Source organism: Carlito syrichta, unplaced genomic scaffold (assembly GCF_000164805.1).
Source record: "Carlito syrichta isolate Samal-C Ts95f unplaced genomic scaffold, Tarsius_syrichta-2.0.1 Scaffold47093, whole genome shotgun sequence".
NCBI lineage: Eukaryota > Metazoa > Chordata > Mammalia > Primates > Tarsiidae > Carlito > Carlito syrichta.
The window spans coordinates 103294-128460 of record NW_006991189.1 but is presented as its reverse complement, the minus strand read 5'-3'; the positions used below and the strand labels follow the sequence as shown (position 1 = coordinate 128460).

The window sequence follows — 25167 nt, the reverse complement described above, 5'->3', positions numbered from 1 at the left end:
CGTGGCTCGCCCGAGCAGGACGGCTCCTGCTTTGCGCGGGAAAAAATAACAATAATAATAACGAAAAGGGAATCAAAGTAAAGTGGCTGCGGCGCATGAAAGGGTTGTGCCGGCCGCCGGACGTGGCGCGTGTCGCGCGCGGGGCGCCGCGGGTGGGGTCTAGCCCTGCCTCCCCCAGCGCCCCGCCCGCAGTCCCGGCGCACCCGAGTGCCGGCCTCCGGATCGCCCCCGTGGGTGTTCTCCCCCGCCTATCCTCGTGGGGGCGCCCTCAGCTCCTGCCCTCTTTGTTCTTCACAACAATGGCCAAAGGGGCATTGGTCCCCCAAGGGCCAAGGAAGCCTCCTTCAATAGGAGTTTCCTGTCTCTTGAAGTGGGCCACCGTGGGCCTGGTTTAGGCCTGGTCCTTGCCGGGTTTGGGGGTTTTTTTGCAACGGCCCGGGGTGAAGGGATGAAAGGGACGAGGAGAAATGAGCTGAGAAACCAAAGCGCGCGTCCCTGAGTGTTGGGGGTTGGGGGGCCATGGGAGCCACGGCTCTGCAGCCCTGATTGTGAGGGCAGTTCCCTGTTACAACAGCCCCAGGGAGTGAGGTGTCAGTCCAGCCTCTGCCCAACCCAGAGGAATTCAACACTAGGGCCCAGTTCTAAGGCACGCAGACCCCAGGAGCCCCCATGGGCGATCAATCCACCGTGGCAAATGGTTTCCTCACTTTCCTCATTTGTGTTTGTTTTGAAATACAATTGTACCCTCACTGGGCTGCACAGTTGCTACTGAAACGGTTCAATAGGTGAGAGAAAAAGAAAACATGATTAAGAGCGAGCATTTATCTTCATTTATGTTGTTTCAAAACTACACGTAATTCTCCATCCGTTTTAAAACTCTTATTTTCAAACTAAATGTTAAGAGCGCCAAGATTTGGAACCGTGCTGTTGATTTTTAGAATTGCTTTAGTCCATGATGATCATATAAATAAATAAGGCACTGCCTCGTGGAAAAGTTTATCTTGAATCGCTGAATTCACGTCTTTAAAACCCCTCTTTGCTGTATCCAACTTTCCTTTTACAACATGCCCAGTTCTCCTCTTCCCTGGCTTCTCCTACCCCACCACATCTCCATTCATTTCGACATGTCCAGACTCTAGACGTTATTAATGATTTCCTCTGTTTCAAAATTCTATAAAAGAATTTATCTCCTCGGATCCAGAATGTCCCAAAGATTCTGACCGTTCTCCCTCACCATTCTGCCCTCCGTCTAGTTCCCAGGGTTTCTGAGGCGCCTTTGGTCTGCTGTTTCCCAGTGGGTGGGACACCCTGCTAGCTATTGTCTGAGACAACCACATCTGTTTTCACTGCCTCCTGCCAGCAAAGCAGGAGGTGAATCTTGTTTCAGGCAACTTTCAATGAAAGATATCTGTAACTTGTTCAGGGGAAGGGATGTGCAGAAATTCAACCAACGTTCTTAAGAATGGTTTTCATTCTTAAGAAATAATGTCCAAGTCAGATGCAATCTCTGTCAATGCTTTTGAAAAGTGTGTGTTGCACAGAGATGAACTTGTGGTTAGAGATCATTCAACAAACACCCACTGAGCGCCAATTCTTAAACACTTCTGGATGGGGAAAGAAATGAGAGAAGATATGAGAGAGTCATAGGCCCTGCTCTCACAGAGCTTACCACCCCAAGTCTGGGTTATAAAATATCAGCGCAGGTAAAACAAGGTAAAAGGTGATGTTGGCAACCTGATGGGAACACAGGTACTTTCTTCTAGCGCTGACAGGTGTGTAATTTGATACAACCTATTTGAAGGGAAGTTTGGCACTATTAATTAATAATGTGCATATTCTGTGACCCAACACTCCATTTTTTGGAATGCAACCTAAAGAAGCAGGCGTACACAAGCTCAACATGTATAAGAATGTTCATTGCAGAGTTTTGGTAGTTCTGCAATTGAAAACAGCCTCACAGCCATAAGTAGAGAATGGCTAACTGTTACATCTGTCTTCTGGAATATTAGGCAGCAGTAAAAAAGAATGAAGCAAGTCTATATATGCTGAGATGTAATAAGGTCACCAAGATACACTATTAATGAAAAGAGTAATTTGCAGATCAGTAGTTACTATATGGTACTATTGATGTAAAAACAAAATAAGCCTATAACTTTCTATAAGTAAAAATGCATGCATAAATGGACAGAAAATGTAACCTGGAGGACTTGTCAAGAAGGGCTTTAGTCATGTCATTATTCATATCCACTCATAACCATTGTTATGATATTTGAAATGCTACAAAATTAGAATTGATGTATATATTGCATGGATAACTAAATACAGCTAATAATTTAAAAACAATTAATAATGTGTAATGAAAGTCACAAATAGAATGCTACAACAAATTCTAAAGGGAAAACAGAATTTTAGACGGGAAGGGAGGGAATTGTAGTTGGCTTCATAAGGAACGTAGCAGAATTTGGATGGAGACGGGGCATGAGAACACGGCAGGTAGAAGAATGCTTGGAGCAGACACTGTGCTCTAGCTACCTTCTCCTCTTTCCTCAACATATATATGTCGACTTCCTTTAAAGGCTGAGAGGCCTGGCCTGGCCTGCCAAGGTTCAGGCTGAAGAATGAACTAACAAAACACTTTCAGTTTCTTTCACTGCTATGATCTATGAATGTCTTAAATTAGGTGTTTAGAAGGAAAAAAAACAAGCCAGTAGAGAAGAATATTAGTTCTAATATGATACAGGAAGGTGGTATTTTTTGTTTGTTTTTGTTTATTTGGTTTCGTTTTTTTGGGGGGGGTTGTTTGTTTTTTTGAGTTGGGGGTCTCACTCTGTTTCCCAGGCTGGAGTGTAGTGCCAGGATCATGGCTCATTGCAGCCTCCAACTCCTGGGCTCAGGCAGTCCTTCTGCTTCAGCCCCCTGAGTAGCTTGAACTACAGGTGAGTGCCACCACGCCTAGCTAATTTCTTAATTTTTTTTGGAGATAAGGTCTCACTATGTTTCCCAGGGTGGTCTCAACTTCTAGGCTCAAAAACAATCCTCCTGCCTCAGCCTCCCAAAGTGCTAGTATTATAGACATGAGCCACTGCCCTTGGCCAGAAGGTGATATTTTTTAAAGGAATGTAATGAAATATTGAAAAATGGGGAATTTTTTTTTCTCATGGGTGCACACTGGGGTGTCTGTTGGGAATTAGGTTGGAGGGAAAGATAAGTGTTTGAAAAGATAATTCATCTCCAAAAAAATCACAAAAGGAAACTCAAAATGCTTTTGAAACAAAATATGTATTCATTCACATTTTTAAAGAATTTTTATTAAATATCAGCTATGTACCTAACACTATACTAGGTGCCATTGGGGAGTAGGGGTGAAACATGCAACAGAGAAACAGCCCAGACCAGAGTTCTACAATCTGGAATAAGGGAGCTGCATCTAGGGCTGGTCTCACATAGAGTGTGTGCCATGGACTAGTCATTCAACAACTACTGCCCCTTCTGAGCCACACTTTTCAATGTAGCTAAAATTGGTAAAGAGGGTACTATGTGATTGATCACTCCAGTTTATTTCAGTTTAGGTTATCATTTTTTGAAATTCAATGATTCCAGCATTGCAATGATTGTGAATTCCCAAGCTGATGGAATTTAGAGAATATAGAATTAGGCTTGGGGTCAGAGTTTGGGGGGGAGGGTTCCAAAAGTGCCACGCCTGGGGAAAACAAAAGTATTTGCTGTCATGAGGGTTCAAAGTAGATTGTTGCTCCCGGATTTTCCTTGAGTAAAACTGCCATTTCCACCCTTTTACACTAGCTCCTAAGGTCAATGTGGGAAATGAATGTGACTGAGTTTTAGACCCCATGTTGTTCTACACACAACTTTAAGCACTATAGTATTGTCGTAGCTGATTTTGAAATAGAAGGACCAATAGGCAGAAATACGCCCAAGAAAATGTCAGACTGCCTTCCGTGAAAAGTTCTCTATAATGGTTTTTGTGTGGAAATAAATCATAACGTTTATTCAATGTCTACTACCTCCCCGGCAGTATTCCAAGCACCCTATATATATTAACTCATTTAATTCTGACAACAGGCCCATAGGTAGGTACCATTACTATACCAATCTCACAGAAAAGAAAAAGGAGATTAAGAACATGCCCAGAGCCACCACGCAAGGGACTCCAACCCAGGCAGCCTGACTTCACAGACCTACGTCCTTATGCTCCTGTGGTAAGAACAAGGCACTCCTAGCTTTTCAGTGATTCTCAGACTATGCTCATTTTAATATTAGTGCATGCAAATTTTGCTTTTCGAAACTCCTTGTTTATATCACCATTTTATCTGACTGTAACAAATGAAAGATAAAGAATATGAGATTGCGTCACATAGCCCTGTACTTTAAACTGCCTTGTCACAAAGTATTAAATAAGATAAATTTGGTGGTTTCTCTGAAGCCCTTACTGTTCATTTATCCATCTGGCCATCCATCATACTTTGCCCGATTTATTTGACTGGCATTGCCAATTTGGATTTGGAATGGAGTAAGTAACTCAAGTCAAAATTCTCATGCTTTGACAGAAACGTGTGTGAAAATATGCGTAGACCACCAGCTTAGGGACGTTTACTCTGGCTGATACTGTGATGTTAGAAGACCATATGAGGGGAAAGGTTTCCAGTGAAAACCGGAAAACCTGCTAGGCAAATTCTAAAAGAGCTATGTAACACTTGACCATATTTTTTAACACAGAATTACAACACATGATCTGACTAAAGATTTGGGGGTTGTTTCTGGATATGAAAGGCAGTCCTGATGATAGAGTTTAGATGCCTAAATTTGGGATGTTTCCATGGCAACAGGACACAAGTAGAATAAGATAAAATCAAACTTACCCTGGAACCCAGGCCCTGTGTTCACTGGGCTGGTACTACTAATGGTGTGTATATCAGAATTTTGTAACTTGTATTTTGAGCTGGTTTCACTGCTCAATGAAACCATCAAAATTAAATAGTGGTGGTGGACCACAAAGAAGTAAATTCCAATCACTTATACAATATGCAACATAACTCTTAGGTCAGATGATAATTCACTTGGGTTCCCCATCGGAGTGGTAGACTTCCACATTGAGCAGTCTTATAGAATTTCTTTTTTGTTGTTGTTGTTGTTTTTGAGTTGGAGTCTCACTCTGTCGCCCAGACTGGAGTGCAACGGCTGCTCCCGGTCACCGCAGCCTCGACCTGCTGGGCTCCGGGGATCCTTCCACCTCAGCCTTCCAAGTAACTGGAACTACAGGCATGCACTACCATACCCGGCTCATTTTGATTTATTGTAGAGATGAGGTCTCGCCAAGTTGCCCAGGCAGGTCTCGAAACCACAGGCTCAGGCAATCCACTCACCTCAGTCTCCCAAAGGCGCGGGATTACAGGCTGAGCCACCGAGACCAGCTATAGAATTTCAATGAAGTGATCACCGACTCAAGTGTCCCTTCCTCCTCACTAACCTGAGTTTTTCACCTGGTTGTTTTGTAGCAAACAGCATAGATCATTGTTTTGGGGTGGAAAAAAAGCAGCCCTAGAAACCAAATAAAGCAGGTTTTTCTGGTCCAGTTTTTTTCTTTTCTATGGTTATTGTGGATGATGAAATAGTGACTGCCAAGGAAAGACCCCCTGGATGTGACTTAGTCTACCCCATTGTTTCATCTCTGTGAATGCAAGTGACAGGCGGGACTTAGAAGGAGTCACATTTTGAGAATCCTCAGGGATCACAGCATCTTGCAGGTTGAAGAAGACATCAGAGCTCAGCTGGTGCAGGGGTTCTCGGGAAGGCTCAAGGCAGGAAAGGTAGGGACCAAAGGTGGGGACCAAGCCTTCCAGGTTCCCACATATCTCCCCACTCCAACCAAAACAGCTCCCCTTCCATCTGTTTTAGGTCTTAGCACTCCTGTAAATTTTTATTCAGGCAAAAAAAGGGCCATAAGCTGGTCAGTACAGAACTGGAGTCCCCCTCCTCAGTCCACTGCACCTTCCATTCTACCACCCATGATGCCCCCTGGAGGTTTAGTTGACTTCACCCACAAAGGGGATGATGACAACCCTTCGCTGGTGCAGCTGATATAATGTGCCAGGGTCCTAGGGTTATGGGGGATCCACAGATGCACAACCAGGGAACAACACTGCCTGCCAATGGCACAGAACACTACAGCTGGAGCAAAAGGCCCAAATCACTTGTCCCCACAGGACAACCACTACCTGAAGACCGACAGCAAGGAGGGTAGGGAGGCACAGGCAGGGGGAGGGAGGAAGGAAGAGGGGCCTGAGAACAGCTGCCTCTGCTTCCCGCACAGTCAGTTGGTCTACCTTTGAGAGAGACAACTGGCCCCTCAGTTGCCAGCAGCCATGGATGTCTCTGGAGGCCACTGGTAAATCAAGCACACCAGGGTCTACGGCCCACCTGTTGTCTGGTACTGGAACACTCACCCCCAACTCCCAAGGTACCTCCCCACCCCCTCACCCTTGCGTCCACTCACTCCCACCTGAGAAACTCATCTTGGCTCAGACAAAGGCAGTTCCCTGCTTGGAGAAGTGAAGAAACCTCTGCTTACAACAGTAAACTGTACTACTAATTTGAAAACATTCGATTTGGAGGAAACAGGATAGTTTGCCCACTGTTGCAATTTGTCAATTCTCAAAGAGCAAAAAGACAAGAAGAGACCAGGCTGGACCTGGTGAGGGTGTTGTTTTTATTTTTTTATTTTTCCGTGGAAAAAATAGATTCAGAAAGTCAAAACTGTTCATTTTCTGGTTGACTTTCTTTTTTTATTTTTTATTTTTTGAGTTGGAGTCTCGCTCTGTCACCCAGGCTGGAGTGCAGTGGCATGCTCCCAGCTACCACAGCCTCGACCTGCTGGGCTCAGGCAATCCTTCTGCCTCAGCCTTCCAAGTAGCTGGAACTATAGGTGTGCACCACCATGCCTGGCTGATTTGTTTGTTTTATTGTAGAGACGAGGTCTCGCCAACTTGTCTAGGCTGGTCTCGAACCCGTGGGCTCAGGCAATCCTCTCACTTCTGCCTCCCAAAGTGCTGGGATTACAGGCATGAGCCACCACACCCGGCTTCTAGCTGACTTTCTTCTGGGGTGCATTACTAAGTCAGCTTCAAAGAAAATTAATATTATTTTTATCAATTTCTCATCCAAGTAGTACCACAGGTGGCCAAACATATTTATATTAGAAAATAGCATAAGGCTAATAATGAAGAAACAAACTACAGTATATATCAACAACTTCTGCTTTTCTCTTAAAAAAAATAAAACCATCACTCAGGTTCAACAGAGACAACAAAACCTGTTAAAAAGTCTCAGCACACTGCAGGAGCAGCAAATACCCTAACTTCACCCTGCTTGTGTCTGCCGGTGCTCCGCCCCCCACCACACACCCTCTGCCTCTGAATTACAAAGAACGTGCTGGCAGTTGAGCTTCCCACTCCATGAGATATTTTTTTTAAAGGGAATGATTTGTTATCCAATAGTATAATTTAAATAAATTGGGTTAATGCTTGGTTCTAGCATTCATGGTTGGTTAATTTGGTTAATTTGATTCACGTGTCATTTTGATGAAATTGCATTTGATATAGCTCTTTACATTATAAATTGTTAATGTGTTTAACATATATGACGATAAAATTATTGACTATTCTCATTCACTTAAAGGTGGCCTTGAAAGAAAATGGTTTGGAAAGTATTACTTGTGCTGTAATGATTTGCCCTTGGAGTTCATAAATGGAAGTGTAATAGAGCAAGTGATTTAGCTGGTATTACTGAAAATGGTTTTTACAGCTACAAAATAATGCTAACAAACTATTATTATTTTAATATAGTACTTAGGGTAACACACCAAAATATATTAGAATTCTATTAGGTGTGAGGCTGTCTAAGTTTTTTTTCATATCCTTTAAGATATATTTCTACATATAGTTAATATGTTTATGTTGAATTCCCTTGTTTCCTACCTAGTTTCATTTCATTTCATCTCAATTTATTCTCCCAAAGGAGAGTTTTGAGCTGACAGAGTAAAGATGCTTCACAGCAGTTCTGTCATTTTTCATAAATATTTACAATATAAAATATTCTGTAGCACAATACTACAGATTAGGGAAATATCATAGGGACTGAAAATGAATAAATTTCAGCAATTTAAAAACAGTACACAAGTCCATTAGGAGGTGACACTATGAATTTCATGTTTAAGAACATATGGGAAAACAGTATTTAAATTTTTTTAAAACTCAATTCCATCATTAAAAAACTATAAGGCCTCTAGATTCAAAATAATGTATGTATGAAAGCATTTTGATTTGTATATTTCTGGAAGAATGTTCTCAAAAGAGTACTTTAAAATAAGCTGTCTTGTAATTCTAGATCCTTTGCCATCATCAAACCTCACCTGTGACATACTGGCCTATAATTACAGCTCCCAATCCTCAAATTACTGACTGCTTTCTCTTTTAAAAAACCTTTCTACAGAAGCTTGACTGTAGGGAGGGAAAAAAATGGTCATTTAAATCAGGATGCTGGAGGCTTCAAAGGGACCACCTTGCTGATTGGTTGAGAGCTTGTCATGGTCCTCATCAGTTGACAAGAAATAAAAATGTTGAGAAGTTGTTTGAGGAATAATAAATGGTTCACTGTTTATCAGCTCTTTATACTTGAAAAAGAACTTCTTTGAATAAAAAGAAAATATTGGTCTAAAGAAACCAGACAATTTTGTCTTTATATGATCAGTGTGTTAAATAAAGTTTGCTGTTTCTCAACAAAAGCAGTTTATTCAATAAGGTCACATGCTTAGGATTTTTTCTTTCTTACTTCTCCCTTCTGGGATCACTGTATAATTTTAAATACTGTTTATGGGAATGCCATATGCTGCAGTTGTGCAAATACAGACACACGGAGTTGGATTCTATTATATTAATGAGTTTTATATCATCTCTTGATACAAAATTTTATATTCTCCAATTATCTCAAAATGAGTTCGTTTTCAATGACTCACCTGGTGATGAAAGTTTTTAACACGACATTATTACTCGTTTGTAAAACAGTTGAGCTGTTTCTCCTTGCCAACATTCTCACTTCTAGGCCAATCCACAAATGAGGTTTGTTATGATGTCAAAGTAAAGTGACATTTTCAGTTTCCCATTCAAAATGATGGACTGTGCACATAAGCTTTTCTTTCAAACCCCTCCTTCTCTAGAGCCCACAGGGGAAAAAATGGCAAAGAGGTACAAAGAAAATAAACACTTAAGAACAAAGGGTCAGGTGCTGGTGTTGATCATCAGCAGATGAGGAATTTCAAGAAATTTCCAGAAGATTGAAAGTGCATAGGAACACATGGACAACGTCACAGGGGACGCTACAGCTATGAATAATTAAGAGGGGTCTGCAGAAGGAGGGAAGGGTGAAAAGTGAGCATTCATTGAAGATCTGTTTCCAGAACAACTACATGAATTGTCCTCTCTCCCTCCCCTGCTCCTAACAGTTTCTGTCAATCTGGTGTTTGTCCCTCAAGTGAACAATCTTAGGGTTCCTCTCAATCAAACAACTACAGGGCACATGTAGAATTTCTAGGATGGATATGGCTCCACAAAATAAAGCTCCCTAATTCTGGCATTTAGGGGTTCTCAGTTCCTAACCAGGTACCCTAAAGTGATGTCTGCTAATTGGTATGTCCTGCACATGTACCCAGAGGTCCCCAAACAGGAAGCATGCCTACCAAATAATGATTGAGGAAAGCTCTTATAATAAACTTTGTCCTTCATTCTTAAATATGAATGCATAACCAAAGATCACCAGACGTAAGAAAAGTCAACACGAAAGGGAAAGATTAAAATAAATAAATAGAACAACAGCCTGGCAAATCAATTCAGAGAACAGAAGATAACTTTAACACATTCTAGTGAGTTTGAGAGAGATCTGAAGACATAGTACTTTCCTAAAAAGAACAGGATGCTATTTAAAAAAGGAATAACCTGAGAACAACAAAGAGCTCTTGAAAATTGAAAACATGATTACCAAAATTAGATATTGAAAAGACCAAAGAGAAATATAAGAAAAGCCACAGCAAACAGACTTATTAGCAATCCAGGAAATCTAGTTACAGGTAAGAGACAAATAAAGGAGAAGTGGGAGAAATGAAGGAATTGGGGGCAGCGGGAGGATAATCGATACATAACAGAAAAAACAATTCCTCAGTTATGAAAGACATGGGTTTTTTTTTTTTTTATTAAACCAATTTATTGCCAAGTGCTGAGCCGGATTGCAAAGGGAGTGGGAGAGCAAGCAGCAATGACTTCAAAATGTTGAAGCAAAATTATTTTGATGCTAAAAAAGATATACCCTACTAAATAATAATCCAAAGATTACTCAACTGAGTTCTTAATTGAAAGAAAACAAAGTTTACTTCCCTGTTCTGTTTTTGAAGAGTTGCATCAGTTGGATACAAATAAAACAAAGGAGAAAACCAAGAAAGAGGAAGTTATAGGAGCAAGGATGGACGGGAAGACCGATCCCGGAATGCCTTGCTGGCTAAACAACTTCCATTCCAAAACAGGAGCTGGAGATCAGAGGGTTTTGGGAATAAGCCCTCTGCTAAAAGTTCTCTGCAAAGAATAATATGATTGAGAAGCTGAGTGATTCTGCGGATATGATAAAGGCGCATTTTTCTTCTCTCAAGAACACAGAAAATTACAGTTCATCTTTCTATTCATGGATTCTGTATTTATTAATTTGCCTACTTGGTAAAATGTATTTGTAGTCCCCAAAATCATACTTAATGCATTATTGTGGTCATTCGAGGACATGCACCTACACAGAACAGCAAAAAATTTTAGTCACCCCAAGTGCACCAACTAGGTCAAAGTAAGAAATACGCCGCCTTCATGTTTACCTTGCTCTCACAAGGTAAACAAATGCCCTTTGCATGCTCTAATTAGTGCCATATTGTTTGCCTAATTGTACCCTTTATTACTATTATTATTATTGGTGATTTTGCTGCTTAAAAATGGCCCCCAGCTGTAGTGCTGATGTTCAGTCTGGCATTCCTAAGCACAAGAAGGCTGTGACATGTCTCCTGGAGAAAATGCATGTGTTAGATTAGCTATGTTCAGGCACGAGTTCTAATACTGTTGGCCATGAGTTCAATGTTCGTGAATCAACAATATCTATTAAATAAGATGCCTTTAAACAGAAACACACAGAAGACAAGGTGAAGCACCTACCAGCTGATGAAAATGTTGTGACCAGAGACTTGCAGGAATCTAACCCCATATTTCCCTTAGGAAAAATGGTTCAGAATTTTTTAATTCTGTGTTTCCAGCTACTTTGTAGGACATAACTACTCTACATAATGACAGTTCATCGCAGTTAACAACTTCAAGGCTTGGAGGGGAAGCTCTGCAAAAAAGACACAAGTAAAATGTGTGAAGCCAAGTAAAACGGTTTTGCACAACAGGTTTTCAAAACGAAGAAAATTCATTCTTCTTGATGCAAGGGCACAGGGATCCCAATACCCGACCACAGAGGGAACTGTGATGCTACACTGCACTTGATTCTGCAAGGAACAACATTTTAAAATTCTTAATCACATAAGTGCTGCCTATTGGCATTTAGCTTTCAAAATAAACCTAGAGATAAAATGCAGATGATTTTGTTGTAATTATAGGACAAAGCACATGTTACAAATCAAGACAATGGGAAGTGTAGAAGACAGAGGTAGAGCTAGGGAGGTGAAGTAGGGAGGAGAGGACCAGGGAAAGATGAGGGTACTCACATCTTCATCTCATATGACAATGGCATGAGAAATAATGCCCAGAGCTGATGGAGTGAGAAATGGAGATTGAAGGGTACAGAGTTCTTTAAAGTTTCCAAGGTAATGAATGGAGGAAAATAAAAATGAAAATGTAACTGTCAACAATTGATAAAGGAAGGAGAAAGGTAAGTTCTTATCCTTCTTAGGACAGATGGAGACTGTCTTCTCAGTCTAAAAGTGAAAATTGACTGAGAAGTAGAGGTATAATCCTTCGAATTTTGGAGGTAGTCACCAGAACTAAAATTAAAACCTGTTGCATATAGTTGCTGCCGGACATGAGATTGATGGTAGAAAGGGTGAAATGGGAGACTGTTGCCTCTACTTTGATGTATTTCTGTACCTTTTTGCTTTATTTTTTACTATGTGCAGGTATTGCTTTCTTATTTTCCTTGCTCCAGGGTGACCTTGAGCAAGACAAAAGTATAGGTTTTAAGCTTGTTGGTAGTGGGCCTTAACACAGAAGTTCCTGAACTTTCTCAATTCAGAGTCCTTAGTGTGTCCACCATGTGTTCTCCACACCACTAAGCCAGAAGAAGAGCTGGTCAATTCCATTCATTAAGTGATTAGGTCCAAACCACTCTGTAAGTATGTATGTCCTAACATTGTACTAGCTGTTTGAAAAAAATAATACACTTTAAAAGGAAAGGAATCTGTCCATTTCATTCTCAAATAACCACAGTGAATTACAAATAGAATGTGTGCACCTGGTGGGCACTGCCCAGGTTCTCAAATCTTGGAATCAGATTGGACACTGCCATACTCATTTCTTGTTCCACATTGCTTTTAATTATAGCAATAGCCCAAAACCCAGCTTTGAAAAAAAATGGCATAATACAAAAAAATAGTACAATCGTGCAATCTACTGCTGAAATGAAACCATCGTGAGCTGGTAGTGGAGGGGCCTAAAAGAGGGCAAGTATTGCTGTTTACCTGAAAAGCTTAAACCTTCCTGCAGTGCTCCCAGTGGGTTCACTGATTGCCCCCAGGGTACATGGGTGCGCAGTTTGGGAATCAAGGTTCCAGCATGTATTTGAAACTTGATTATGGTCTGTCGTACAACTTCATTGGGAAAATATTTGAGGACAAGTTCATGTATATTCCACATCTAATATAGTTTCTTACTCAAGAATAAATGCTCCATAAATGCTGTCTTTCATTAAATCTGTGATGGCATAGATAGCAAGATGCATATCGATTTCTAGAGATAGTAAAAAAAAATTTTAAATGCATCGTAAAATCAGTGAAATACGGTAGTTATTTGAGTAGTCTGGTGTGGGTTTATTGCCCGTGTCTGAGTCAGTACGGCAACTTAATATTTACCCGGTGTTTATCTGTAAAATCTAACTCATTGGTGTCATTAATGAGTTTTAAACCCGATCCTAGAAATAAATCCTAAAACAACAGAGTCTGCATAGCTCTCTTCCCCCAGCACACACAAAACCCATGATGTTCTTGGGCATGAAAGCAAATGAGCAGGCAGCTCATTCTCTCTCTTTTCCCCGAGTTCGGGATTTTATTTTACTGTTTCCCACCGTTAAGGCGCTTAAAATGCTTTGGTAATTATGAGACTATATACCTTGGTCTCTCTACTAGGAAAGGATAAGAACATTGCAGACCTGGGCTTTTTCTGGTTTCTTCAGTACCCCACGTGCAGCCCGGAGGATGGGGCCACCTGATGTGGCCTCCAGGGGGCAACCTCACAGTGTGTCTCAGATGGGAAGGGCTGCATCCAGCCATATTCTCTCCCCAGACATGTAAACAGAAATAACGTATAGTAGTCCATAAGCTTTGCCTAATCAGAGAAAAATTGTTTTACAGCAGAAAGTACATAAATGTAAACATTGAAGTATTAGCCTGGTAGAAACAGATTTTCAAGTTGCAATGATTCTTTTCTCTTTAGACAGGTAGACCTACACCAGACTCAAATTCACAGAATGCAGATAAAAACCCGTTAAAGTTGTTTTTTGGGGTTTTTTTTGAGTTGGAGTCTCACTCTGTTGCTCACACTGGAGTGCAGTGGCCGCTCCCGGCCACCGCAGCCTCGACCTGCTGGGCCCCGGCGATCCTTCCGCCTCAGCCTTCCGAGTAGCCAGAATTACAGGCGCGCGCTGCCACGCTAGGCTAATTTTTTAATTTTATTGTAGAGATGAGGTCTCGCCTGCCCAGGCGGGTCTCGAACCCGCGGGCTCAGGCAATCCACTCACCTCAGCCTCCCAAAGGCGCAGGATTACAGGCTGAGCCACCGAGCCCGGCTCTGTTCAAGTTTTTAACTCCTGACTTTCCAAGACTGACTAGAGTTAGAGGAAGGAATAGACTGGAAAAGAAGAAAGTTAAGGATTATCATTTCTTAAAATTCCAGGCAGAGTCCAGAAAAGGCTAGAGGGCAAGTGGTCTTTAGAAATCAGGGTCTTCTCTCGAGTGATCCAAGAGGCACCGCACTTCCTTCTATCTGTTGATTTTGATAGATGTAATATGTCAGCTCTCATCAGCCCCTCCTTGCTTCCCCTAGGGGTCCTTGGATGTGGCCTGATTCTTATGACAAGGTACAGGGGTCTCACAGTCCTGACTCTCCAGGAGGGCCAAGGAGTTAGGGATCTGAACACTGTCTAAAAAGATGGACTCCCCAGTCACAAAGAACTTTGCAGTCCTATTTGGAGCCTGTGCATAAGTCAACCCATCTCCCGCCTAGACTTCAAATGGAACTGCATCCCCCACCTAGGGGATTTCCTCTAAGGCCTTCACCTAGAGGAAAGTCTGGAAGCCACAGAAAGACAGCAGTGTCATAAAGTACCATATTCAGGATGATCCCTATGCTTAGGTACCCTTTTACAATTCGCAGCTGATATGTTTCTCTACCTGATCTCACCTTGATTTTCCTTACTTGGTTATTTTATCTTTATGAGTCCTTTAGGGATCAGTCCCCTGAAGTCACTTGCTTAGTCCCGCACAATTAGTCACTCTCTAGCTGTTTTGTTTGAGGAAAAAAACGCGCGTGTGTGTGTGTGCAGGCGCACATAGGTTCCTGCCCTTGTGGCATTTGTACTTTGTGCATCTTTCTCTAGTGGGAGAATGATAGGGAGAGATTAGGACCAGCCAGCACACACCATATGCACAGGACACGTTCACCCTGTGACAAGCTTTTCAGGAGGTTTTCTTGGCGATCATACTTACTAATCTTCCCCTAACCCCACTTACCATTAACTGAAAAGTGCACATAATTGGCTTAGTGGAGTCACTAATGCATCTCTGTGAGCCTGCATAGGCTCTTAACTCTTTAGAACCGACTTCTTAAAGGGATTAAGCTTCTTTCCAAAATCATTTGCAAGTGCATTTCAGAAAAATCGGGGTGTTTAAGACCAGAATGACTTTAAGGATCAATTAACCACCTCCCCTGTTTTACAGATGAGGCCACTGAGGCCCAATTGAATGACATATGAAGCTCACATAACCACATGTATTGCTTAAAGACAGGGAAGGATACGTTCTGAGAAATGTGTCATCAGGCGATTTCATCATTGCGTGAACATCATTGAGTGCTCTTCCACAGAGCCAGATGGTATAGACTACTACACACCTAGGCTCTAGGGTAGAGCCCATTGCTTCTGGGCTATAAACCTGTACAGCATGTTACTGTCCTGAATACTGTAGGCAGTCGTAACACAATGGTGGGTTGTTGTGTATCTAAGCATATCTAAATATGTAAAAGGTTCAGTAAAAATGCAATATAAAAGATTTTAAATGGTACACCTGTACAGGGCACTTACCGTGAATAGAACTTGCAAAGCCGGATGTTGCCCTGATGAGTCAGTGAGTGAGGGGTGAGTGAATGTGAAGGCCTAAGACATGACTGTTCACTACTGTAGACTTTAGAAACACTGTGCACTTAGGCTACACTAAGTTTATTTTTAAAATATTTTTCTTCAGTAATAAATTAGCTCACCGTACATTTCTTACTTCATAACCTTTTTTTTTTTTTTTTTTTTGAGTTGGAGTCTCACTCCGTCGCCCAGACTGGAGTGCAGTGGCCGCTCCCAGCCACCGCAGCCTTGACCTGCTGGGCTCCGGCGATCCTTCTGCCTCAGCCTTCCGAGTAGCCGGAATTACAGGCGTGCGCTACCACGCTCGGCTGATTTTTTGATTTATTGTAGAGATGAGGTCTCGTTGCCCAGGCGGGTCTCGAACCCGCAGGCTCAGGCAATCCACTCACCCCAGCCTCCCAAAGGCGTGGGATTACAGGCTGAGCTTTTCAACTTTTTAAAGCTTTTTTACTTTTGCAGTAATGCCTAGCATAAAACACAAATACATTTGCACAAAAATTATTGTCTTTATGCCCTGACTCTATGAGCTTTTTTCTATTTTTAAATTTTTTTTTTTTTTACTTTTGAAATTTTTTTGTTAAAAAACGAAGACACAAATATGCACATTAGCCTAGGCCCACACGGAGTCAAGATCATCGATATCACTGTCATCTACCTCCATATCTTGTCCCACTGAAAGGTCTTTAGGGACAATAACACACCTGGAGCTGTCATCCCTTGTAATAATAATGACTTCTTCTACAGGATCTGCCTGAGGCTGTTTTATAGTTAACTTTTTTGGTAAGTAGAAGGAGCACACTCAAAAATAACGATAAAGGTATAGTATAGTCAATCAATCAATCAATCAATCAATAGCATCGGCACTTATTATCAAGTATTATGGACTTATATAATTGTAGGTACTAGACTTTTACACATCTGGCAATGCAATCGGTTTGTTTACACCACAAATGTGAATAATGCGTTGCACTATACGGTTCAGATGTCACTGGGTGGTAGGAACTTTCAGCTCCATTATAATCTTACGGGACCAACGTCATACAGATGGTCATTCTGGGGCACGTGACTGTAGAGATGTATAAGTGAGGCCATGCCCTGGGCTTCCTGCTCCCTGCCCTGGGCTCTTTCCCTGTATCAAGAGTTACCTCCACTCTGAGCACCACCACCTGACTAGCAAACATGCTGTGTAAGGACAGGGACCACTTAACACTGCTGTCCGCGTCCCCTGTCCCCTGGAGCTCCATACATTTACTGATTCCCAACCCAAACTCCTTCAACATCTATTGATAATTATGCACCTCATATGTAGTTGCCTGCTTCCTCAAAGAGAGAGCTTCTGTCTTCAGATTTATGAGAGCAAGCAGCCTCAGACAGCTGAGGCCCAGGAAACATGGAAGATCTTGTTTCTTCCATATGAAGAAACAACGCAGCCAGGCTCGGTGGCTCAGCCTGTAATCCCGCCCCTTTGGGAGACTGAAGTGAGTGAATTGCCTGAGCCCGCAGGTTCAAGACCCGCCTGGGCAACTTGGCGAGACCTCATCTCTACAATAAATCAAAAAATTAGCCGGGCGTGGTAGCGCGCGCCTGTAGTTCCAGTTACTTGGAAGGCTGAGGCGGAAGGATCACCGAGCCCAGCAGGTCAAGGCTGCGGTGGTCGGGAGCGGCCACTGCACTCCAGTCTGGATGACAGAGTGAGACTCCAACTCAAAAAAAAAAAGAAGAAACAACGTGATAAAACAACACAGCAATATTGTCTTATCCCCGTACCTTACTACCCAAGAGATAATATTCTAAGTCTCTTTTCTCACCTTTGCTTGTACTTAACTGATGAATACCTACATTCTTCAGTGGCAAAACAACATATAAAATTGGACAGTAGTAAGTATATATGGGCATTTAAAAATAATGCAAGTAATGTATGTAATAAAATGCCAGAAACTCACAGCATTCACCTCGGGGATAAGTGGGTGTTGAGAGTAGGGTATTTTACTAATTCCAGAGTGTTTATTTAAACTCTTCAGTCATAATGGAGTTATCGGATACTTTAGAAAATTAAACTCTATGGTCACTCATCCAGATTAAATAGATCCATTTTGTGTCTGTTCCATATTAGCCATGCATTCACTGAGCACTTTCTTCCATTATATTTTAGTCACTTTCTTGGCCTTTCCTTTGCCATCTTGGCTATTGGTAAGATGACCTAACCAATGTCAAGGGACAGAACCAATTTCCATTTATTTCTGACTTGCTCATCTTTCATCTCCAGAGAAAATGGCCCCTGAGAATGCCATTGCGCTTGGGGAAGAGAGCTTTGATATATTAACACATTCCCTAGAAAATGTCTATTTCCTCTTCCTGCTTTTTTACCTTTATAATTTGCTTTTACTTACACTGGAAAATATTCCACTTTTTGGTCACAGTACTCAATAGAGCAAGCCCAATTTTCAGGTAGCCTTACAAAGCCTCTGTCCAGATGTAGGTAATTATTTTATCTTCACATAATAGGGAGTTTCCTTAAGAACAGTGAATATGCCAGGCTCGGTGGCTCAGCCTGTAATCCCTCGCTTTGGTAGGCTGAGGTGAGTGGATTGCCTGAGCCTATGGGTTCAAGACCTGCCTGGGCAACTTGGTGAGACCTCATCTCTACAATAAATCAAAAAATTAGCTGGGCATGGTAGCGCGCACCTGTAGTTCCAGCTACTTGGAAGGCTGGGGCAGAAGGATCACCGGAGCCCAGCAGGTCGAGGCTGCGGTGGCCGGGAGCGGCCACTATACTCCAGTCTGGGCAACAGAGTGAGACTCCAACTAAAAAAAAAAAAAAGAACAGTGAATACACGACTCTTGGTGCCTTGTGCTGAAGTCACCTTTCTGTGTTGACTCTGAAGTTTCTCCCCAGACGCATCCTGGACTCTCCATTCCAAGGAGCAGAAGACCAACTTGCATGTGGCTTTTCATTTGCTACGTTAGGTTACTGTACATTAGCATATTCCATAAGACGCCTCTTCCAGCCTGTTTCCTTTGTTAAGAATGCTTTATTAGGCCGGGCTCGGTGGCTCAGCCTATAATCCCAGCACTTTGGGAGGCCCAGGCAAGTGGATTGCCTGAGCCCGCAGGTTCAAGACCCACCTGGGCAACTTGGTGAGACCTCTGTCTCTACAATAAAGGAAAAACTTGCCGAGCATGGTAGTGCATGCCTGTAGTTCTGGCTACTTGGAAGGCTGAGGTGGAAGGATCGCCGGAGCCCAGCAGGTCGAGGCTGCAGTGGCCGGGAGCGCAGCACTGCACTCCAGTCTAGGCGACAGAGTGAGACTTCAACTCAAAAAAAAAAAAATACTATATTATTAGAGAATTCAAAAAGGTGTTTCCATCTGAGAAATACACATGAGCTCTGAGTTGTCTGTAAAATCTAACCATTATAGTGGGCATGGCCATATGGACAAAAAGAAATTGTATTAGTTTTCTTGTTGTTGATGTGACAAATTACCCCAAACTTAGCGGCTTAAAACAATGCATACTTACTCTCTTACAATTCTGGTGCCAGAAGCCCAAAATCAGTCTCACTGGGCTCAAGTGAAGTTGTTGTCAGGGCTGGTTCCTTCTGGTGACTCTGAGAGGAGAATCCGTTTCCTTCTGTCCTAACATCTCTTGCTGCTCACTCTGATCCCCTCCCTCTTACAAGGACCCTGGCAATTACATCAGGCCCATCCAGATAATCCTGAATAATCTCCCCATTTCAAGATCCTCAATTGAACCACATCTGCAAAGTCCCTTTGTCATACTGGGTAACATCCACAGGCTCTAGGAATGAGGAAATGGACAGCTTTGGGCATCACTATTCAGCAGACCATAGCACCACGACTTCCCTATTCAGTGACAGTTTTCTTTAGCCTTTCCTCTTGTGGTCAGGCTGGCTTGGTGGCAGAGGGATGTGTGTGGGTGGCCTTGCCGATGCCCTTCAAAGACCCCATGCCCAACCCCTGCCTGCAGCAGCCTGCAGTAGCAGCCAGGTCTCCGCTACCTCCACCGGACAGTCAGACGTGTCACAGCCACACCCAAGGGCCACACCACGGTGCCAAGCTGTTTGCCAACCACCCTTTCTCAACCTTGCCTTCTTTATTTTTTCAGCATTGTATTCGTGCCGGGAGGCCACTGCGTCAGCAAGCTGAGAGGGAAATTGAGGCAAGATGTCAGGCCGGAGCGGGAAGAAGAAAATGTCCAAGCTGTCCCGTTCAGCCAGGGCGGGTGTCATCTTCCCAGTGGGGAGGCTGATGCGTTACCTGAAAAAAGGGACGTTCAAGTATCGGATCAGCGTGGGCGCCCCTGTCTACATGGCAGCAGTCATTGAGTATCTGGCAGGTAATGGGGACAGTAATGAAGAGGTCGCCCACTCCCTATCCTCATCCCCACCCCCACCCCTGGGTCCCTCTCACGGGCTGGCAAGGGATGCTCTGAATTCCTCTGTGGCTGGCTCAAGGCTACTGTGGGTGGTGACAGGAGGGTTGCTACTGGCCTCCTTGGCATAAGAAGGACAGATGATTGCCATGGAAGGCAAAGAACCCACAGTCAAGTAAGTGACTCTTCTAGAACAGCCTTGAAAAAAAAAAGTGTCCTGCTTTAAGCAATATGAAAATCTCCAGGCTCCCAAAGAAGAGAAACTGCAGGAAGAACAGGAGCATTGATATTCATTTTGTAAAAGGGGGTCTACACCTTACTACAAATTGCTTATGAAGCATTAGTTTTCCTGGTGCATTTAAACTAGGACTCTGTGTCCATAAATAATATTTATCTGAATATCCAAAACTTCTTCAGGTGCTTCCATGAAGCTGAGGTGACATATTAATGTTGCTCTTTACTGACATGGTTCTCTGTCTACTAAGGGGACATAGGAAACCTTTTTTCCATATTTGTTGTTACAACTTTTTTTTTTACTAAGAAATGAGATTTTTGCTGTGTGTGTTCTTTATCTGTTTGATTAACTTTCAATTTGGCTTTTCTGTTGTCATTCTCTTATGTCATAGTTAAACAGAAACCAAACTTTATAATATTAGGGATGCTTTTAAAAATATATACAAATAAAATAGATAAAAGTATATGTAAATAAGTGTGATTTAGTTCCTTATAGAGTCATTTTAGCCATGAACAACAATGTCTCTAACTTTGCCCAATGTTAACAAATTTAACAAGGTCAAGTCCCTTGGGAAGTCCACTGGGTTAGAAAGCAAACTTCCCCAAGGATTAGTTGAGGCCAAGTGCTTGAGACCAACCTGGGCAACATAGCAAGACCCAGTATTTACAAATAATTTAATTTTTAAAAATAAGCCAAGGCCAGGCACAGTGACTCACACTGGGAGGCTGAGGCAGGAGGGTTGCTTGAGCCCAGGAGTTTGAGACCAGCCTAAGCAACAGTGCAGGACCCCTTCTCGACAAAAAAAAAAGCAAATATTAGCCAGATGTGCTGGCATGCACTTATAGTCCCAGCTACTCAGGAGGCTGAGGCAGAAGGATTGCTTAAGCCCAGGAGTTAGAAGCTGTGATGTGCCATGACCATGCCACCGCACTCCAGACTATGTGACAGAGTGAGACCCTAACTAAAAAATAAAATTAAAATAAAAAATTAAATTAAAGGAGCCAAGCATTGTGGCACACACCTGTAGTCCTAGCTACTCAAGAGGCTGAGGCAGGATGATCACTTGAGTCTAGTAAGTTATGATCATGCCACTGTATTCCAGCATGGACAATATAGCAAGACCCCATATCTACAAAAAATTTTAAAAATAAGCCAGATATGATGATGTCCACCTGTAGTCCTAGCTACTAGGGAGGCTGAGACTGGAAGATCGCCTGAGGATAGGAGTTCAAGGCTGCAGTGAGCTATGATTGTGTCACAGCACTCCAGCCTGGGCAACAGAGTGAGGTCCTGTCTCTGAAAAACAAAAACAAAAACACACACAAAAAAGCCAATCTCCCCAAACATCTATTCCCTCCTCCAGAAGCCAAGCCCCCTCAGCATGAAAAGCCCTGGGGTATGGCAGGGCTAGGGCCTTCTTCTGTCCCCTGGCTCCTCTCCTTAAGAGCAATTTCTTCCCACTTTTCAACAGTCAGTCCTGCTCTGCCCTGTTAGTCCCTGTCGCTCACCAATCAGCATGCAATGATGAAAGCATTGCTTTGATCCACACGTGGAAACATTCTCCCCAGGAGCTTCCATCAGAAGCTCGAATCAGCTGAGCTCGGTGGCTCAGCCTGTAATCCCAGCACTTTGGGAGTCTGAGGTGAGTGGATTGCCTGAGCCCGCGGGTTCGAGACCCGCCTGGGCAACTTGGCGAGACCTCATCTCTACATAAAAAATCAAAAATTAGCCGGGCGTGGTAGCGCGCGCCTGTAGTTCCAGCTACTTGGAAGGCTGAGGTGGAAGGATCGCCGGAGCCCAGCAGGTCGAGGCTGCGGTGGCCAGAGCAGCCACTGCACTCCAGTCTGGGTGATGGAGTGAGACTCCAACTCAAAAAAAAGGAAGCTCGAATCTTAGGCCTCCCTCTTTACTGTGAAATGAAAGGCTTGTTCCTGGGCTAGAAGCCTTTCTGATCCTTGAGGAGTTTGGGAAGAGGCTGGAGGGCTCTGCAAATCAGTCCCCGCAGGTGTTGTAGAACAGTGCCTTTCAGATGGGGTCACCCGGGGCTCTTGTTGACAAGGGTTGGGTAGGACTTGAGACTGCAATCCTCATGAGCTTCCAGGTAATGCTGGTGGTGCTGGTCCAGGGCTCACACTCTGAGTAGGAAGATTGTAGGCAGTCTTTTAGCCACAAGTCTAAAAACTCGGGGAATACTTATTTAGATTGCAGGTTCCAGGCTGCACCCCAAGGTCTTATTCCCTAGGTCCAAACTGGGACCCAGGAGTCTGATACAAAAATCTCCTGGCTCAAAGAGGGGAGGAAGAGCTTACGATGCTTTAAAACAACCTAGTAGGACCGGGCATGGTGGCTCACACCTGCAGTCCCAGCACTTTGGGAGGCCAAAGCAGGAGGATTGCTTGAGCCCAGGAGTTTGAGACCAGCCCAGGCAACACAGCGAGACCTCATCTCTACAAAAAAATATATATAAAATTAGCTGGGGCTGGGGCGGTGACTCGGCCTGTAATCCCAGCACTTTGGGAGGCCGAGGTGAGAGGCTTGCCCGAGTCCAGGAATTTGAGACCGGCCTGGGCAACTTGGTGAGACCTTGTCTCTACAATAAATAAAAAACTAACCTGGGCATGGTGATGTTCATCTGTAGGATCGCCTAAGCCCAGCAGGTTGAGGCTGCAGTGGCTGTGAGCATGCGCGGCACTCCAGCCTGGGTGACGAGAGTGAGACTTCAAAAAAAAAAAAAATTAGCTGGGTGTGGCGTTGGGCACCTGTAGTCCCAGCTATTCAGGAGGCTAAGGTAGGAGGATTGCCTGAGCCCAGGAGGTCAAGACTGCAGTGAGCCATGATCGTGCCACTGCACTTCAGCCTGGACAACAGAGTGAGACCCCGATTCAAAAAAAAGACCAAAAAAAACCTACTAGGTCCTTGTCATCCACTGAGACTGGAAGATGCTGAGTGACTCAAAGATCCCACAGCCTCCAAATGGGAAGCTAGGACCTCTGACTCCAGGGACTGCAACTCCATGTACACTATACTACACTGCCCTAATGTTTGTAAAACGAAAGTAATTGAGTATTTCCTGTGCCACCATTAGACAAAAGTCTAAACTTTAGCACATATACAGAATTAGGCTTTTTGAATCGGTGGCATGTTATTCTTTGGTTCGGATGTGTGAGATGAAACAACCTTACTTTTTCATTCATTCATCCATTCATTCATTCAACAAATATTTGTTGAGTATGTGTATGTCAATGCACACAGTAAGTCCCGGTAACTGGGCCATCTATACGACGGGTTGGAGAGGTAAGAGAAGAGAGGATGAGCAGCTGGAAGGATGCCACTGCCAAGAATGCTTCTGCCCCTGGGCCAGGCTCAGCCTCCAGCCCTATCTGGGCCACGAGAAGGAGGAGGTGACATTGGTGTTCTGAGACCCAAGCCTGTCCTCTCTGTGTCCTTTCCTTCCCTTCTCCTCTAAACACAGATGGGAGTTGAAAGAACACAGTCTCAGGTGTCAGCTCAAATGTGGATTTACTGATATTCCTTTACTTTTTTGAGTCAGAGTCTCACTCTGTCACCCAGGCTGGAGTGCAGTGGCATGATCACGGCTCACCACAGCCTCGACCTCCTGGGCTCAAGTGATCCTTCTGCTTCAGCCTCCTGAGTAACTAAGACTATATAGGCATATGTCACCATGTATATATAATTTTAAATTTATGTGTATATATATATATATGTATATATTAGAGACAAGGTCTCACTATGTTGCCCAGGCTGGTCTCAAACTCCTGGCTCAAGCACTCCTCTTACCTCGGCCTCCCCAAATGCTAGGATTACAGGCATGAGCCACTGCACCCAGCCTTGGACTTACCAGTTTACCAGCTGTGTTACCTTAACCTCTCTGAGCACTGGGCGTTTTCCAGAGCTAGCTCATTCAACCCCTTTCAAATGAGCTAATGTATGTAAAATGCCTGGTGCTTGGGATGCACTCAATAAATGGTGATTCTTCTCCTTTCCCTTCTATTAAGAGCTGATAAAATCATTCAGGACAAAGGATAAATGACTAATTCCATTAAGGTGGTGTATTTTCAGGCCGAATTTGCATTTTAATGAGACAAGGAGTTTTAATCCAAAGAAATGAATCATATTAGTGGAATTGCAAGCCACTGCTCAGTAAGTAAAATGGGGGGTTTTCATCTTTGGTTTGTTTGTTTTTTGAAGGGACAGCCATTGATTTTATTTAGGGAAAGGGTTTTAAGATGGAGAAGGCTCCGTCACCCTTGAGATGACCTTCATATTCATGAATCAAATCTTGGCTGAGTACTTCGATTGGAACAGGCCTTGAAGATACAGCAGAAAACTAGCTGGCTTGGGCCTGCCTTTGCTGAGTTTACAGCCTAGCAGGCAGGACAAGCATTAAATACTCGCTGTAAGATGAGATGTATGTTGGGCAGGAAGTGAGGGAGGCTTTGGGAAGTGTGGGTGGAGGGAAGGGCTGCCTAATATAAAGCAAGAGTTGTTCAGACCTAAACCAGGTGCTCAACCCTGGTTTTTCTCAAGTCAGTTGATTTCAAATCCTGATGCCTGGGTCCCACATCTGACCCCTGCCCCGCCAAGACATTCTGGGATATTTTCTGGGCATCAGGATTCTTACAAGCTCCTTCAAATGAGTCTCATGGGCAACCAGGTGGGGAATTAGTAGGAGTTAGCTACATTCAGGTGGGGAGGGGTTGAGCCAGGATAAGTGATTGAGGAGGTGGGGAATAAGAGGGAAGACCCCAAGTTTAGGACGTGTGTGATCCTTTCCACTGTGCCTGGAGCAGATCTGGGAAATGGGAGGGGTGAAAGTTGAGATGGGGACAGGGCAGCAGGAGCTGGACTGGGACTGTCCT

The 25167-nt window shown here is 43.4% G+C and overlaps 1 protein-coding gene across 1 annotated transcript in view; it reads left to right on the top strand.

Annotated features, from left to right (window-relative positions):
• The window catches only part of LOC103249888 (core histone macro-H2A.2), a 59147-nt gene that overhangs the window by 1185 nt on the left and 32795 nt on the right, over positions 1-25167 (top strand). Inside the window, exon 2 of the mRNA XM_008048510.2 lies at positions 19786-20016. Within this exon, the coding sequence (XP_008046701.1) occupies positions 19845-20016 (172 nt within the window). The 5' untranslated portion in view covers positions 19786-19844. The remainder of the gene's footprint in view (positions 1-19785; positions 20017-25167) is intronic.